General features: G+C 31.7%; 2 protein-coding genes across 3 annotated transcripts in view; both read left to right on the top strand.

Annotated features, from left to right (window-relative positions):
• The first annotated feature begins 1,003 nt into the window (after positions 1-1,003).
• Positions 1,004-8,953, top strand: rp9 (RP9 pre-mRNA splicing factor). Its single transcript, XM_051137631.1, has 6 exons — positions 1,004-1,296; positions 1,428-1,458; positions 1,587-1,716; positions 1,823-1,914; positions 4,938-4,999; positions 7,813-8,953. Exons 1-6 carry the CDS (start codon positions 1,148-1,150, stop codon positions 8,012-8,014), a joined length of 666 nt encoding a protein of 221 aa, XP_050993588.1. The 5' UTR covers positions 1,004-1,147; the 3' UTR covers positions 8,015-8,953.
• A 2,987-nt stretch (positions 8,954-11,940) lies between these two features.
• Positions 11,941-16,869, top strand: part of elmo1 (engulfment and cell motility 1 (ced-12 homolog, C. elegans)) — a 125,894-nt gene continuing 120,965 nt past the window's right edge. Inside the window, exon 1 of one of the 2 annotated variants that reach the window (XM_051136373.1) lies at positions 11,941-12,059. The gene's annotated coding sequence lies outside the window, so the exon portion shown is untranslated. The remainder of the gene's footprint in view (positions 12,060-16,869) is intronic. The other variant, XM_051136374.1, reaches the window with a different exon arrangement.

Raw genomic sequence — 16,869 nt, 5'->3', positions numbered from 1 at the left:
ATTAACATGCAATATACACGTTTTCCTTTAACTGCAAATGTTGAACATTTTACAATTATGCTTACAAAAACTAAAACAGAAAAAAGGGAAACACCGATATATATAGAGAAAAAACAAATAAATCAAATCAAAAGTGCCAGGAGGTAATAGTATTTTTATATATGCTTAATTTATATATATGTATATATATATATATTAAATAAATAATTTCTTAGTCAAAGAATGCGGTAAAAATGTGAGGAAAATTCCAAAAACTCTTATGCAGTCAGTGTGTAGCCTAACTTCAGTCAACAAAAACATTAAGTTGTTTTTTATTAGTAAACTTGCATTTATGAATGTGTACATTTTTTTCCATAAAAGTGAGAGAGGTTTTAAAATGAATATTTTCACTGATAGATAAATCTCAATAAAACTTTTTTTATTGCTGAAAACAAGAACATACAAATCAATACAAAAATACAAAACATCAACAAAAATGAAACTTGTAAAAGACAATAACAACAACAATAATAAAACAGTCCAAAAATACAATAAATAATAAAAGAAATACAAATGAAGTAAGGGCCATTGTTTTACATAAGGTTCTCTACACAAAAACTTTAAGTGCAGAACAAATTCTAACAGTCTCCATTGCTTTCTTATTAGTAGATAATGAAATCAAATGAATATAATTGTCCATATCTCTTAGAAAGACCACAAAGACAGGTTTACAGTTTGATAATTTGCACTTGTGAATGTAAAATTTGCTTAAGAATATACTTTAATAATAAAATAAATACTTTCTTTAGTGGGGTCTGAGTCAGAGTACCCAAATATAATATTTCTCATTTGTAAAGAAAATTCTGGCAAAATCTTCAACTTAACAAAAGCACCAATATCATCACACCAAAACTCCTGAGTATAGTGACATGACCAAAACAAGTGTTCCACAGTTTCATCAGCATCAAACAAAAGGAACTGAATAGTTTTGACGTCAATGCGACTTTTATTTTGACATCTCGTACTAATCCACTGATCGCGCTCTTTCACCCGGAAGTGGTCAAACGCTAATATGTGCCTTTACAGTCGTTATTACCCTAAAAGCTTAACTTTTTGGACATAATGTGTGGTTAAATATTTAGAAGAAAGTATCCCTGACGAATGTACAATGTCAGACCGCAAACGAAGCCGAGAGCACCACGAGGACAGACATGAACGAAAGAAACACAAGGAGTCAAAACAAGATGAAGACAAATACAAACACCAAACCAAAAAACTGATTCACGAGGTGCAGAAGCTCAAGCATGTGGAGACATTGTGAGTATTTTCTGTATAATGCTTTTGAAGAGAGTTTTCATAATCTGAACATCTGGAGTTTTATGCTATCACAAAAGGTGCTCGTTTGTCCTGTGTGTATTTTATGACTTTCTTTTCATTTTCCCTTTCAGCTATGAAAATCCTCCCCCTGGGTTCATAAAGGTTTGCACGTGGCTTGAAGTGTTGTCATTAAATTCTCTTTTACAATATGTGATCCGAGAGTGTGTAAATGCTTTAGAAATAAGCTTTCAGGTGAGCATTTTGCAATACATGCAGGACTGCTTTTGCAGGAAGAGGATGACAAACCAGAAGACTGTATTCCTGATGCCCCTGGTAATGAGGACGCCAGGAACTTTTTGGCTCATGCTCCTACCAAAGGACTGTGGATGCCTCTGGGGAAAGAGGTGAAGGTCATGCAGTGTAAGCAAGCGTTCAGATGCCTTCACTTCACTCTAGTCATGTTTTAGCATTTACAGTGTCCATGAAGGTCATTGAGAAATCTTAAGTGCACAAACATTGTGTGTAGGCTGGAGATGTAAGAGGTACGGCCACAGAACAGGAGACAAAGAGTGTCCTTTCTTTATCAAAGGCAACCAGAAACTGGAGCAGTTCAGAGTGGTGAGTAACACAGATGCCCTACTTTTATAGTGCTGCAGTCAAAAGTCATTTATTTAAAAGCATGCACAGTACCCTGATTTTATCAAATGGCCTTACATCCCTGGTCAAAAAAACAGCATATGCTGGTTAGGTATGTTTTGGTGCTGGTTTATGCTGGTCCTTGACCAGCAACATAACCAGCAAAGGACCAGCTTAAACCAGCATCAAAACATACCTAACCAGCATATGCTGTTTTTTTGACCAGGGATATACAAGATTTGGACTGTGAATTTGAGATTGAGATGTGAAGTAGCAGGTGGCTGATATTCAGATTTCTAATACATAACCGAACTCTTGCATTTTTTTATTTTTTATTTCTGGTTTACATATGTTATTTTCTGCCACTGAATAAAAAATAAAAAAGGTAATTGCAGCTGTTTATCTCACAATTCAGAATTTTTTTTCTTGCAGTGTCAAGTTAATTTTTTTTTCTCAGAATTGTGAGATATGAACTCACAATTGCAAGTAATAAAGTCAGAATTGCAAGACAAACTTTCAATTCTGATAAATAAAGTCGCAGTTCTGAGAAGTAACATCAGAATTGTGAGATATGAACTCACAATTGACTTTTCTTTCTCAGATTGCGAGTTAAGTTGGAATTGTGAGGTCTTTTTTCCCCCTCAAAATTGAACTTTATAACTTGCATTTGCGAGTGTATATAACACAATTCTGAAAAAAAGTCAGAATTGTGAGATATTAACTTGCAATTGCAAGAAAAATGTCAGAATTGCTGTTTTTATCTTGCCAGAATTAAGTTTATATCATGCAGTTCTGACTTTAAAATAGTCAGAATTGTTTTATCTTACAAATCTGACTTTTTAACTCACAATTGCGAGTTTATATTCCTCAACTCTGAGAAAAAACTCAGAACTGCAAGATATTAACTCGCAATTGCAAGAAAAGTCAGAATTTCAAGATAAAAACTCACATTTGCGAGAAAAAGTAAGAATTGTGAGAGGAAAAAGTCACAATTCTGACTTTCTCACAACTGAGTTTATATCACGCAGTTCTGCAGAAAAAAAAGTCAAAATTGTACGTTTATATCATGCATTTTAGACTTTATAATTCGCAATTGAGAGTTTATATCATGCAATTCTGAAAAAAGACAGAATTGTGAATTTATATCTCACAATTCTAAGTAAAAAGTCAAATTACAAATATAAAATCACAATTGTGAGTTTATTACACAGTTCTGAAAGTTAACTGCATGATATAAACTCACAATTGTGACTTTTTCTCACAAATGTGAGATTGTATCTCAAAATTCTGGCTTTTTTCTTGCAGCTGCGAGTTTATATCTCACAATTCTGACTGTATAACTTGCAATTGCAGTAGAGGGAAAAAAAGTCAATTGTACGTTTTTATATTTCTCGAAATCGTGAGTTTATATTACACAATTCTGACTTTATAACTAGAATTGTTTTTATCACGCAGCTCTTATCAGAATTGTGTGTCATCTTACAATTCTGACTTAATTTCTCAGAATTGCGAGTTTATATCTAGCAATTCTGACTGTGTAACTCAATTCTGATTAAAAAAAAAGTCAGAATTGCGAGATCAAATTCGCATTTGCAAGAACAGTCACAATTGTGAGTTTATATCATGCAGTTAACTGCAATTCTTTATTTCTCGCAAGTTTATATCACGCAGTTCTGACTTCATCTCTCAGAATTGCAAGTTTATATCTCTCAATTCTGACTTTATAACTAGAATTGTTTATATCACCCAATTCTTAGAAAAAAAGTCAATTGTGAGTTATCTCGCAATTCTGGCTTAATTTCTCAGAATTGCGAGTTTATATCTCATAATTCTGATTTGGAAATCGCAATTGAATGTTTATATTTCTCAATTCAGAGAAAAAAAGTCAGAATTCCAAGATATAAACTCACATTTGCAAGAAGAAAAGTCCAGATTGTGAGTTTTATTTCCACAATTCCTTATTACTTACAAGTTTTTTTCACGCAGTTCTGACTTTATAACTAGAACTGTGAATTTATATCACTCATTTCTGAGAAAAAAAAGTCAGAATTGTGAGTTTGTATCACGCAATTCTGACTTAATCTCTCAGAATTGCAAGTTTATATCTCTCAGTTCTGACTTTATAACTTGCAAGTGCTAGTTTATATCCCTCAATCCTGAGAAAAAGTCAGAATTGTGAAGTTTTTATATTTCTCACAATTGTGAGTTTATATCACACAGTTCTGACTTTATAACTAGAATTGTTTATATCACGCAATTCTTAGACAAAAGTCAGAATTGAGAGTTTATATCTCATAATTCTGGCTTTGCAACTCGCAATTGAATGTTTATATCTGTCAATTCTGAGAAAAAAGTCAAAATTGCGAGAAAAAGTCAGAATTGTCAGATGCAAAAAAAGTCAGAATGGTGAGTTTTTATCTCGCAATTCTGACTTGATTTCTTGCGACTGTGAGGTTGTTGCACAGTTCTGAAAAAAAAGAGTCCGAATTATGTTAGAAGTCAACCTTTTTTGTTTGTTATTCAGTTTCCATACATTTTTTTTTCTCCTTTATCTGACCATTAAAATGAAAACATGTATATTTTTTTGCTTTCTGCACTTTTAAAACACAACACTTAAGTATGTACATACATGTTTTGTCCAGGGTAGTTTTAAGCCTTTTTGCAAAGAAAGTTCAGTACTTTTGGGAAAATATGACTCCAATCATATCAGTGGCCTAAAAAAAGAAGCTGATTTATTTCCATAGAGCACTGGTATCCCTCCTATTATCAGACTCTTTCATTCGCACACAACTAAAAACTTTTACTTTTGTGTGGTATTGTATCCAAGCCATTAGGTGGCAGTGTAATTCCAAGATGACTGCCATATAGACAGGTTAACATAAACAATTAACTGTAGCTTTAAAACTATAAAATATTTGACTTCCATTGCCAGTTTGTTAGAATAGTAATATGTTGAACCTGAGTTGTTTGTGAAGGTTTATACAATTTCTGTGATTCTTTAATAGGCGCACGAGGATCCAATGTACGATATCATCCGTGAAAACAAACGCAATGAAAAAGAGACAAGGTACGTCAAGCTCTCTGCCATGTTGCGTTTAAATTACACTCAGAATCAATAAGGGCAGACCTGATTTACACTATCGTTCAAAAGTTTGAAAGCAATACAATTTTTTTGTATATTTGAGAGAAGTTTATGCTCACCAAGACTGCATTTATTTTCTCAAAAATACGGTAAAACTGAAATATTATTGCAATTTGAAATAACTGTTTTCTTTTTTAATATATTTTGAAATGTCGTTTATTTCTGTGATGCAAAGCTCAATTTTTCAGCATCATTACTCTTTCTTATTATTATCTCTTATTATTATCAATGTAGAAAACATTGCTGCTATATATTTTTGTGAAAACCCTGAAACATTTATTTCAGGACGCTTTGATAGTTTAGCAAAACAGAATTCATTTGAAATATAACTTATTTTTGAACAATTTAATGTGCCTTTGTTAAATAAATACATTCATTACTTTTTAAAAAATGTTCTGACCCCAAACTTTTGAACGGTTGTGTCTGTATATGAGATGAAGAGCTTTTAATAAAGCTCAGCCTCTGCTAGATCTGCTTATTAATAAAATATTTGGCGTGTTGAGGTCTCTCAGAGGCCAGTGTTGATGAATTGTGTCATTTCAACAAAAGAAGGCTGTTGCAAATGATTATGTAACTCTTAACTCCACTGTGATTATCCTCTGCTGTGTGGTGACAAGAGCTCTTGCTACATGGGAGTAATTAGAAACCGTTATGTGGGATGTAAACCCATTGTGGGCCGTTTTGACGGGTGATTTTTTTTTCATACATTGCTGAGCTCCACATTTATGCCACAGCACTGTTAATAAACATTTCCCCAGGGTTTGGCGATTTGAATTTTTCAGCAGGATGCTGGAAAACAAGGAGTAGCTTGTTAAAAAACACTTGAAAGTCAGAAGTCAGTCGCTGTAACACTGATGCAGTCTTCACAGCATGTAGTGAATGAAAGCAAATCTGAAGCGGGGCTGTGCGGTTCCCAAGGATACACAGCTCTGTTAGAGGATGTGAACCCTCTGAACAGCAGTGATCTGATGAATTGTTAATAGTTTCAGGTCAGTGTGGCAAAAGCTGTCAGAAGGTGCTTATGTTTTCTGCTTTCTATTCAAACTGATAGCAGTTGAATTGAGTTGAAGATAATAAAGCTCTTATTTGAAATAAGCTGAATGAATCCAGTTGCTCAAAGGTGGAGTGTCTAATTTCTGTGACACTAGCGCCACCAAAAGGATTTGCACAGATTATGACCAAAATGTATTTAATTTGTGGTAAGCACATTTATGAGACAGAAAAATTATTATTATTACAAATATTATTAATGTATTAATGTATTAATATTATAATATTATAATCAGCTATAATATTATATAATATTATAGCTGATTATATTATATTAATATTTATTTATTAATATTATATTATATTATATTATATTATATTATATAAATTATATATGTATTTTTTAGCATTACCTTTTATGATTTGGTATAAACCATGTGGTTTATAGTTGGTAAAAGGAAATAAAATTCTATATATATACACACACACACACACACACACACACACACACATATATTTGGTATAAAATAAACAAAATAAAAAAAAAAAACATATTAAAAAAGACATATTAAATAATATTAATATTATTAAATAAATATAATTGTTTAGCATTGATGATTTTATGATTTGGTATAAACCACATATAATTGGTTTATATTTGGTATAAATAAATAAGTAATATGTTATATTTGTTATATATTAAATAAAAATACAATTATATATTAAATAATATTAATATTATATATTAAATACAAATAAATACAATATATATATATTTTTTTGCATTACCTTTTATGATTTTGTATAAACCATATATAATTGGTTTATATTTGATATAAGCAAATGAAATGAATAAATAAATATAAATAAATAAGTAATTTTTTAGCATTGCCTTTAATGATTTGGTGTAAACCATATATAATTGGTTTATATTTGGTGTAAGTAAATAAAATAAATAAATAAATATAAAAATAAAATTACATTTTAAACAAACAAAAAATAAAATGTATATTATTTTAGCATTGCTTTTTTATGTTTTGGTATAAACCATATATAATTGGTTTATATTTGGTATAAATAAATAATTTATTTATAAATAAAATTCTATATTAAATAATATTAATATTATATATTAAATAACAAATATATAATTGTTTTTTGCATTGCCTTTTATGATTTGGTATAAACCATATGTAATTTAGTATAGGTAAATGAATGAATGAATGAATGAATAAATAAATAAATAAATGAATGAATAAACAAATTTTATTATATTTTTTTATTATATAATAAATAAATAAAAGTAAATACAAAATATATAATTTTCTTTTGCATTGTCTTTTATGATTTTGTATAAACCATATATAATTGGTTTATATTTGGTATTAATAAAATAAATAAATAAAAATAGATATTAAATAAATAAATAAATAAATATATTTATTTAGCAAGCTTTTATGATTTGGTATAAACCATATATAATTGGTTGATATTTAGTGTAGATCGATAGACAGATAGATAGATATTTTTTGACAACATTTTCCTTTTACCAAAATTTAAATTTACAGTCTTTACTTATTAATCTGGAATAGTACTATTTTAAAGGAGATGTGTTTAGTTTTAATGTTCAGTGTTGTTTTCTATAAAGAGATTGTTAGATTGATAGTTTTATTGTGTCTTTATTGTCAATGTATTACAGTATTGTGCATGCAAAGTTTATTTTAATGTGTCTTTTGTTTTCACTGTAGGATCCAGCAGTTGAAACAGCTGCTTCAAGACACCACCTCTGACTCTGACTCTGACTCCACCTCATCTTCCTCTGCCTCCTCCGATCACACCCGGAAGAAGAAGAAGAAGAAAAAGGAGAAGAGGAAGAAAGAAAAGAAGAAACACAAGAAGAAAAAGAAGAAGCACAAGGCCAAGGCTAGCGATGACTCAGACACCGATTGAAACAAGCCCATTGGTCTGGGCGTCTCAGTGCTCATAGAATCTCATAAGGTCTGCAGTGGTGTGTCAGCCCTATCCAGTATACACAGGAAGCTTCCCATCAGTTCCCCAGGCCATCTTCAGATCTGCTTAATAATGCATGGATGCATTTAATCCCCTCTGCCGCATGGAATGCTTAGGATACGTGCATCTCGATCAGATTTCCTATAGCTGGTCCTTATCAGACTGTTAACACTTTGACTTTCTGAATGTATGTTGATTAACATTTTGAGAATGTGTCATTGTGAGAGCTTATGATACATGCCATCTGCTGTCGTGAACAGTGACGTCCATAAGTGTCATGTGAATAAATCAACGACTATGGCTTTTTGGCCTTTACAACTTCTTTTTTATGGTAATCTGATGTTTCTAAAGAGGTCTAGGCATTTATAGGTTCTTCCTATAAATCTCAAATTACATGTGTGAATTCACGTCCTCTATTTCCGTCGTGTTTGGGACATCTGCATCTGGTCGTGATACGTAAGCGCAGCCAATTAGCACCTTTTGAAGGGCTGACAATGGTTTGCACATTTACATCACGAGAGAGGCGGATCGAGAGGGGGGAAGATGCATTTGCTTTGATCTTGTCACTCGTCGCTGAAATCCGGAGTCCCGCGGTTGTCGTTGGAGTACATGTACCATTTTGTACCAAGATAAATAGTGCATCACATCATCAAAGGAGCTCTGTATAGTGCTGCTTCAATTAGCGACTATTTAAATGTGTGACAAGAAAACGATGAATTGTTCGTAAATATTCATTTTAATAATATAAATATTAAATCAGCTTAATGCAGTCTATGACTGACTGTCAGGGCTGTTTTTTTTCTTCTCTCAGATGAAGTCATTAGCTTGCTCTGATCTTTAGAATGTGTTTGTACTGGTAATAAAAGCTGGATTCTCATATTTCCTTTTTAGTTCTTCTCTTTTCATTGTATCTCTCTTTGTTCTGATCTGGCCAGGGCCATTAGAAACGTGTGTGTATGTGACATGTTCCCTTTTTATCTGACAAACTGTGAATCTCACAAACGAGTTCCCCATTGTTCAGCTCTATGCTTTGTTGAATCGCTGTTTTAAAATTTGATTAGCTATAGATGTTTAATCAAACAAGACGAGTGTAATTTAAAGCGTAATTGTGAGAAAATTCCAGCATATAGATGTTCTGCCTACTATTTTTGTTTAAATATGTATAAAGTATATTTATTTACACACTACCAGTCAAAAGTTTTTGAACTGTAAGATTTTTTATGTTTTTTAAAGAAGTCTCTTTTGCTCACCAAGCCTGCGTTTGATCCAAAGTGCAGCAAAAACAGTTTTTTTAAATATTTTTACTTTTTAAATGAACTATTTTCTGTTTGAATATATTTTAAAATCGAATTTATTCCTGTGATAAAATCTACATTTTCAGCATCATTACTCCAGTCTTCAGTGTCACATCATCCTTCAGAAATCATTATAATATGCTGAATTGCTGTTCAAGAAGGAATTTTTAATAATAATAATAATAATAATTAAATCTGAGTAAAAATCAGAATATTAGAATGATTTCTGAAGGTAGTGATTGGAGTTAAATGCTAAACAATTCAGCATCAATCACAGAAATAAATTACTTTTTAAAATATATTCAAATAGAAAACAGTTATAATAGTAAAAAGAATTCTTATTTAAATAGTACAAATATTTCAGAATTGTACTGTTTTTTCTGTACAAATAAATGCAGGCTTGGTAAGCAGAAAAGATTTCTTTAAAAAAAAGCATGAGAAATCGTACTGTTCAAAAACTTTAGACTGGTTATATATATATTATTAGTACACTTGTTATAAAACGTTATAACAAGTGACAAAAATGTCATATATTTATATATAATTTTTGACTTTTTATTTTGTGTTTATATACATATATATATATATATATATATATATATATATATATATATGACAATGCTTAGTAATTAACAAAATTACAATTTTCTCAAATAAATTTTTTTAATTTATATATATATATATATATATGTATTAAAAAAGAAAAAATATATATTTAAAAATAAAAAGCTAAATTATTTATGTATAGGCTATACATAAATAATTTAGCTTTTTATTTTTAAATATATATTTTTACCTTTTAAATTTATTTAAATATGTATAAAAACGTTACATACACACACACACACACACATATATATATATATATATAATTTACATTTTTTTAGTTAGTATAAAACATGTTATAAAATAAATGACAAAACAGTCATATATTTATGTTTAATTGTTAACTTTTTTATTTTGTGTGTGTGTGCATATATGTATGTGTGTATATATATATATATATCTATATATATATATTAAAAACATTTTTATTGTCAATTTAAGCTTACTTTAAGTACTTCAAGTTTGTTTATTATAAAGCATTGTCATATATAATAATATAATATCATTTTGCCTTTTTTCTAATAACTTTTTGGTTACACATAAATAGGTTTGTTCATCATCTTCTAAGGTGAAATTTCAGAAAAATATACTTTCAATAAGCATCAAGCACAAGGATCGTGCACAGAAATCATATTTGATTTAATCATCAGCGCAGTTTTTATAATGCAGGGCATGGAGTTGTTTTTCAGCAGTTTCATTTCCTGCAGAACTAGAGTTGTTCATCATTTCGCACAGTCTGTAGAAAAATCCGAAGCATGTCACAGCATTCAGAGAGGAGCTGAGGCAGAGACTGACCCATGATGTGTATTTGCATAATGGTTTTTATATAGAGACAAACTAAAGGTAACATCACCTCTGCAGTCATGGACTTCAGTGCTGTGACATTGCATTGAGACTGGATTTTGGTTTACATAATCTTTCACACCATGTGCTTCGCTTAGCTAAATTCTAGACATTCTTTGAAGGCTTTTATAGAATTGCATCCTCTCTAATCATCAAAATGGAGTAAGCAAATGATGTCAGCATGGGATGGTTAATACATCACCTTGTGTGGGACAGATAATCTATTGCCTGTGTGGGTGGACATTGTGAGGATGTTAAAGTCTGATGGACAGATATTTACAAAATGCCAAATATGCCCTGAAGACTAATGGCCGGGCAGTGATGTTCCGGTTTAATCCCATTTTCTTCCTTTTCTGTAGACAAAGACTTGCTGGTGTTAATTAAAGTCTTCGAAAAATATTTAATTAGATATTTTAAATATTTATAATCATTCATCCTCAGATGATAAATTCTGCATAAATCATGAAGCTTAATTTATTTATGAAAATTAAAGGAAACAGAAAGCAAGAAGAATTTAAGAAATGATTTTAAACATGCCAGTCATGTTTAGATATTAGATTCACAGTGACAGAAAATAATGAACTATTTGCAGTATTTACAGGAATTAAGCAGACATTTTTTTTTTTTTTTTTTTTTTTTTTACAAAAAGCAATTTTTAAAAAATTTTATTTAATAAAAATGATCAAAAGCCATTGATTCGGGGATATTTAAAACGTAAATATTAGATTTTTTAAATTTATTCTATTTAAATTTATTTAAATTCAATTGTATTAATTCAAACAATTACTTATTTTCTGTCTTTCTGATTATCTGCTCCAACCTAACATATAATAATGATAGTTAATATTCTTAATAAAATACACCAAAGTGTTGCAGAGAATTTTTTTAACATTTTATGGACGTTATACGTCTTATACACTATGTATTTAAAATAATAGCTGAAAAATATTTTATATCAAGAAGCAAAAACCTCACAATCAAGACATAAACTAGACTAGACGGAGAAAACACCCTGATGCGCTTTTATCTGTCTATTGAATGACCAGGATTTACGGTGCTGTGATTGGTGGATGTCTGAAGCAGCGGGGCCAATCATGAGCCGGGAGGAGGAGGAAAGAGGAAGTGAAAACAACATCAGCACTATCTATCTAGTGCGCTAGAGAAAGGGAGGGAGCGTGCGACTGCAACAAACTCCCAAACATCAGTCCCTGGAAGGAGGAAAAGTCGTCTCGCCGCTTCAGGTTCGTACGTTTTATTTCGCGTATCCGACACGTCTGATGTTGATCTGTTGTCGGTGCGACCACAGGCCGGTTCGTGCTGTTTCGTTCTTGCTGGTTGAAGTTTAAACGTTTAGTGTGCAGTAGTAAAGACAGTCATGAATAGCCCCTCTATTGAGCGCGGACAGATTGCAGCGGGTGGAGAGTTTGACAGAGCTCGGTGCATGACTGACTGTGCTTTACTTCACGCGTGTTTTATTCCACACACGCACTCGAACTTGCAATAAAGACTGAGAGGTCAAAAGAGTGTCACAGACATCAGTAGTTTCATTTTACGACTGATCGTGTTCAACAGTGTTCAGCTGAGAATGGTGTGAGTTCTGCACAATGACAATGACTTCTCTATTGTCTTTGTAGGAAAGAACACAAAAATAGAAAAGGAACATCTGTTATGTACTTTAACATTTATTGTGTTTATTATACGATTTTTGTTTAATGGAAGACCCTCGTGAATTTTAGAATACGACTTTCGCTTGGGTTTTTATTAAAAGTGACTGCGTGAAATAAAGGTCCAGTTAAAGGAGCAGTCACCCTAATTCTGTCATCGTTTACTCCTTTAGCCTTAATATTATGTATATCGCTCGCTCTCGTGCTGTTACAAACCCGAATGGGTTACTTTCTTTAGTTCGACACAAAAAAGAGATGTGAGACAAAATAATAGTCTCACTCTCAGTCACTATTTACTTTCATTTTGACGTTAAAGTGAACGGTGACTGAAGCTGTCAGTCTTTTGCCTAACATCTTCTTTTGTGTTCAACGGACGAACAAACGTGAGTAAACGATGACCGATTTTACATTATTGGGTAAATTTTAAATAATCCATGGCAGGTTATATACATATATTTTTAATGAACAGTCCCTTTAAATGCTGATAACTGACACTCGATTTAATTAATATAATAAATGTAGCTATAGCGTGTTTTTCATTTAAATGAAATAACCGTTATCTCACTTAGGACTGTAAAATGTAGACATTTGAAAGAAAGTTATGTATGGCCTTGGTATTAACATGATTCATACAAAAATTGACTGTTATAAAGAACTCAGAAACACTGAATGACAGTGTTTAGCATTCACTAGCGGATTTACTATAATTTTACTCAGTAAACCACAAATATCTACAAAGAAATGTCAAGTAACATCAGGGTTGCCAGGTTTTCACAACAAAACCCGCACACTTGCTACTCAAAACTAGCCCTGTCGTGTTTCGAAGGGGGTCCCTGGTAAAAAAAAACGTGTTCCGTGGGGTAAAATACATGTTTTTTGGTGGGGTTCCCCTGGAAAATTTGCATTTCATGGGCTAAATATCACATTATTGGGGTAGCTTTAACCCACAGACATGAAAAACAACTCACAGCAGCTATATTAAAGTAGCCCAACTCTGCAGGAAAACTGCGGACTTGGCAACGCTGAGTAACATGTTAAATTAAATGTGACATTTGTGAAGTAGATAGGTTAATATTTTCCTGTAAAACATACTTCAGTATTTCTGTTGTATTAACAACTTGAAAAAGTCTTTTTTTTTTTACAGTGTAGTTAACATTGCTGAGGTAAAATCATGCCGTAATATCAAACTTTAGTGGATTATTTGTGTCAAATTTTCATATAATGTGCATCATCTTTAAATTAAAGTAATTCTGATGTCATTTCAGGATGGTGCTCATGTACTGTTGATCATTTACATTTTTTTTTCAGTTTAATTTTAATTATTGATGTCACTGACATGCCCAAACAATTTCTGACATTTGTTGCTAACTCCTAATTTGTTGCACCCTTAGTTGAAACACTAGTTAAAATACTATCAGAATTCTTATTACACCAATATATTGTATTTATATATTGTGGTATATTTAAAATAGCTTTAAAAGTGTTCAAATTGAGGAAGAAATGCCATCTGTAAGTAGTAGAAACTTCCATGCCCTCTGGGAAGGAAATAGTTCCTTTTCATTTGAAAAACTATCAGAAGCTCAAACTCTTTATCTTTTTTTTATATTTCCTTGACTTTGTAGTTCAGATGCATGCTGGTCTCGTGGACTCCAGATGGGAATGTGTTTTGTTGCAGTGACAGTCTGTTTCTCTTATCCTCATGTTGTTGAGTCACTTTTGTGTCTGGAGGGATGCAAGATCTCAACGTCTCAGCCTATTGGTCCTTAAGATCACATGCATGCGCTATTAGTCTTGAGATGTTAGCATGTCCAGTGCATGTTAGCGAATGTAGAATGTTTTCTGGGTCAGAAATAATTGAGTCGCATCACAACATTAATGTCAAATGCATGTTTTGCTGTCTGTTGAGTGCTACTGTGTTGTATAAGAAAGCACAAGATAGGACAGAATTGACAGAAGCCGGACTCGAACCCACAAAACCCAAATGAGCACCGCAGTGTATCAGAGCTTGCACTACTTTCAGTAGCTTTTCCCCTCCTTAACGTTTTTGCATCATGCTAAACTCACAAGGGAAGGCATCTTTTGTCAAGTAAGAAATGCTTCTGCTTTTCATTGTCTTCCGTTTTGAGTTGGAGTCAGGGGGTTTATCATTGTCTCTGTGTGCGGTGGAGGCAGTAACTGAGATCAGATGAGTTTTCTAAAAGAGTCAGAAGTTTAAGGAGTCGGCTCATTGAAATTCTGCACATGTGCGGCATGTATATATAAATTACTTTCAGCAGTTTCTCAGTCTCTCACCTCTGAGTGCAACCTTGCCAATTTATGATGAGTTCTTGACTGCAAGTGATTCTCTCTCTCTGTGGTTTCACGTTCCTCCCTTCTCCCTCGCTTTATATCTTTCTCACCACCCAGCCCCCTTATCTCACATCTAAACTCACATACTCAATGGGGGTTTCTCAATTGTTCCTTGTCTGATGTGTTCGTCGTTGTCTTCTCTTATCTTTCTTGCAACCAGAATGAGAGTGAGGATCTTTGGTTTTGTCTTTTTCCAGTGCATCGCCAGTGTAGTCACAAACTTGTATCAGACGTTGCTACATGAAAATGATCTGTAATTTAAAGAACATTAAACCATACATATGGTTTGATTGGTCCTAAATTCAGTGGATTTTAGCCTGTGTCAAAAGTGAGGAACAAATCAGTATTTAGAAAAGCAGAAAGTGAGTTTATGCATACGCCATCTAAAGAGTACTTGCAACCATTTTGATGCTCATATACCAGTAATTCAAATAATTCAACCTCATTTATGAATATGTAGAAATAACTAAGAAGTCACAATATGAATTAATATATTATATGTGCAAATGGGCATTATTTTAACTGCTTTGTGATAATAATGTAACTGAAAATATGCCTGCATACACGTTTAACCTGGACAAGTGCTGCCACACGTTTTCAGAGAACCTGCATGGATTTCTTTGCCCATTGATGAGCGCCATACTACTTCTAAACCATTAAGAGCTATTTGTGGGCATTTTTAGGTGAAGTTGATGCTTAGAGTTGCATGATTAATTGTTAAAAGATTGCGATCTAGATTTGTGATCTTATTTCTAAATGACAACGATTTTTCTATGTCTATTAAACCTTTGACAGAGTCATATCGGAACATTCAAATCTGTGTTCGCACTGCTGTTGAGACATATGAAACCGCTTCACAAACAGTCTTTTCAACCACACAGTATTGTTTCTGTCTTACAATCGTTTATATTATCACAGAAGCACTGGGATAGACGTTTATAGTTTGGATATAAACACTGATATCTAACGTAGCAATGAAAATCACCTTTTGAAAGTAATTTTTGCTTCATATTGGTGCTTCAAATAATGCTTGTTGATTACATTGTTTCGCCACGAGGTGGCAACAAGTGACTTTTAAAATATGTATTTGTCATTGAATCATTCAAGAGATTAGTTTAAAAACACTGATTCATTCAGTATTGGAGCAAGTGAAGTATTTGTGAGTGAGTCATTGAATCATTCATTCAACTAGCGCTGTTGAACAATTAATCGTGATTAATCGCATCCAAAATTAAAGTTTTGGTATGCATAATATATGTGTGTGGACTGTATATTTATTATGTATATATAAATACACATACATACAGTATATATTTAGAAAATATTTACATGTGTATATATTAATATTCATGTAATTTATAGTATATATGAATATATTTAATATATAAACATAACATTTTCCTTAAATATATATATATATATATATATATATATATATATATAAATATATATATATATATATATATAATATATATATATATATATATATATATATATATATATATAAATATATACATATATATAAACGTATGCGTGTGTGTATTTATATACACATAATAAATACTGCTATGCAGTACACACACAAATTATGTAAAAAAAAAAAAAAAACAACTTTTATTTTAGATGCGATTCATCGCAATTAATGACAGCATTAATTCAAACCATTTTAAACTTTTTTTGAATAGACTGCAGCATTTAATATTTTGTCACAGTGTCTAAAATTACAAATTATTCTGCATAGTTCAGAATCATGATCTTTATTTGAAATATAATTCTGATTCTCAATTTATCCAGAATTGTGCAACAAACAAACGTTTGAAACTTGTTTTACCATGACAAACATTCATTGCAATTCATTTCTAAGTGGTGTAAAAATGACACACTTCAGCTTTAATTGGAATTTTAATTGGCTTTTAGTCCATTTCTGTTTATTTGCTAGTGTAAAAGTCAGTTAATTTTTAGCAGATATGCTATGTTCAAACGTTAGGTGAATTTTTACAGTTTCAAAATAAAGGTGCTGTAAAAGGTTCTTCAGAGC

The sequence above is a fragment of the Labeo rohita genome, chromosome 19, assembly GCF_022985175.1.
Source record: "Labeo rohita strain BAU-BD-2019 chromosome 19, IGBB_LRoh.1.0, whole genome shotgun sequence".
In the NCBI taxonomy this organism is placed as follows: Eukaryota; Metazoa; Chordata; class Actinopteri; order Cypriniformes; family Cyprinidae; genus Labeo; species Labeo rohita.
Note: the sequence above shows the minus strand (reverse complement) of the source record. Positions and strands in the feature narration are given on the sequence as shown.

Coding starts and splice junctions, on each gene's coding strand:
- rp9 (XM_051137631.1), top strand. CDS start 1,148: ATGTCAGACCGCAAACGAAGCCGAGAGCACCACGAGGACAGACATGAA. Junction 1,297..1,427: donor CTCAAGCATGTGGAGACATT/GTGAGTATTTTC, acceptor TTTCCCTTTCAG/CTATGAAAATCCTCCCCCTG. Junction 5,000..7,812: donor CGCAATGAAAAAGAGACAAG/GTACGTCAAGCT, acceptor TTTTCACTGTAG/GATCCAGCAGTTGAAACAGC.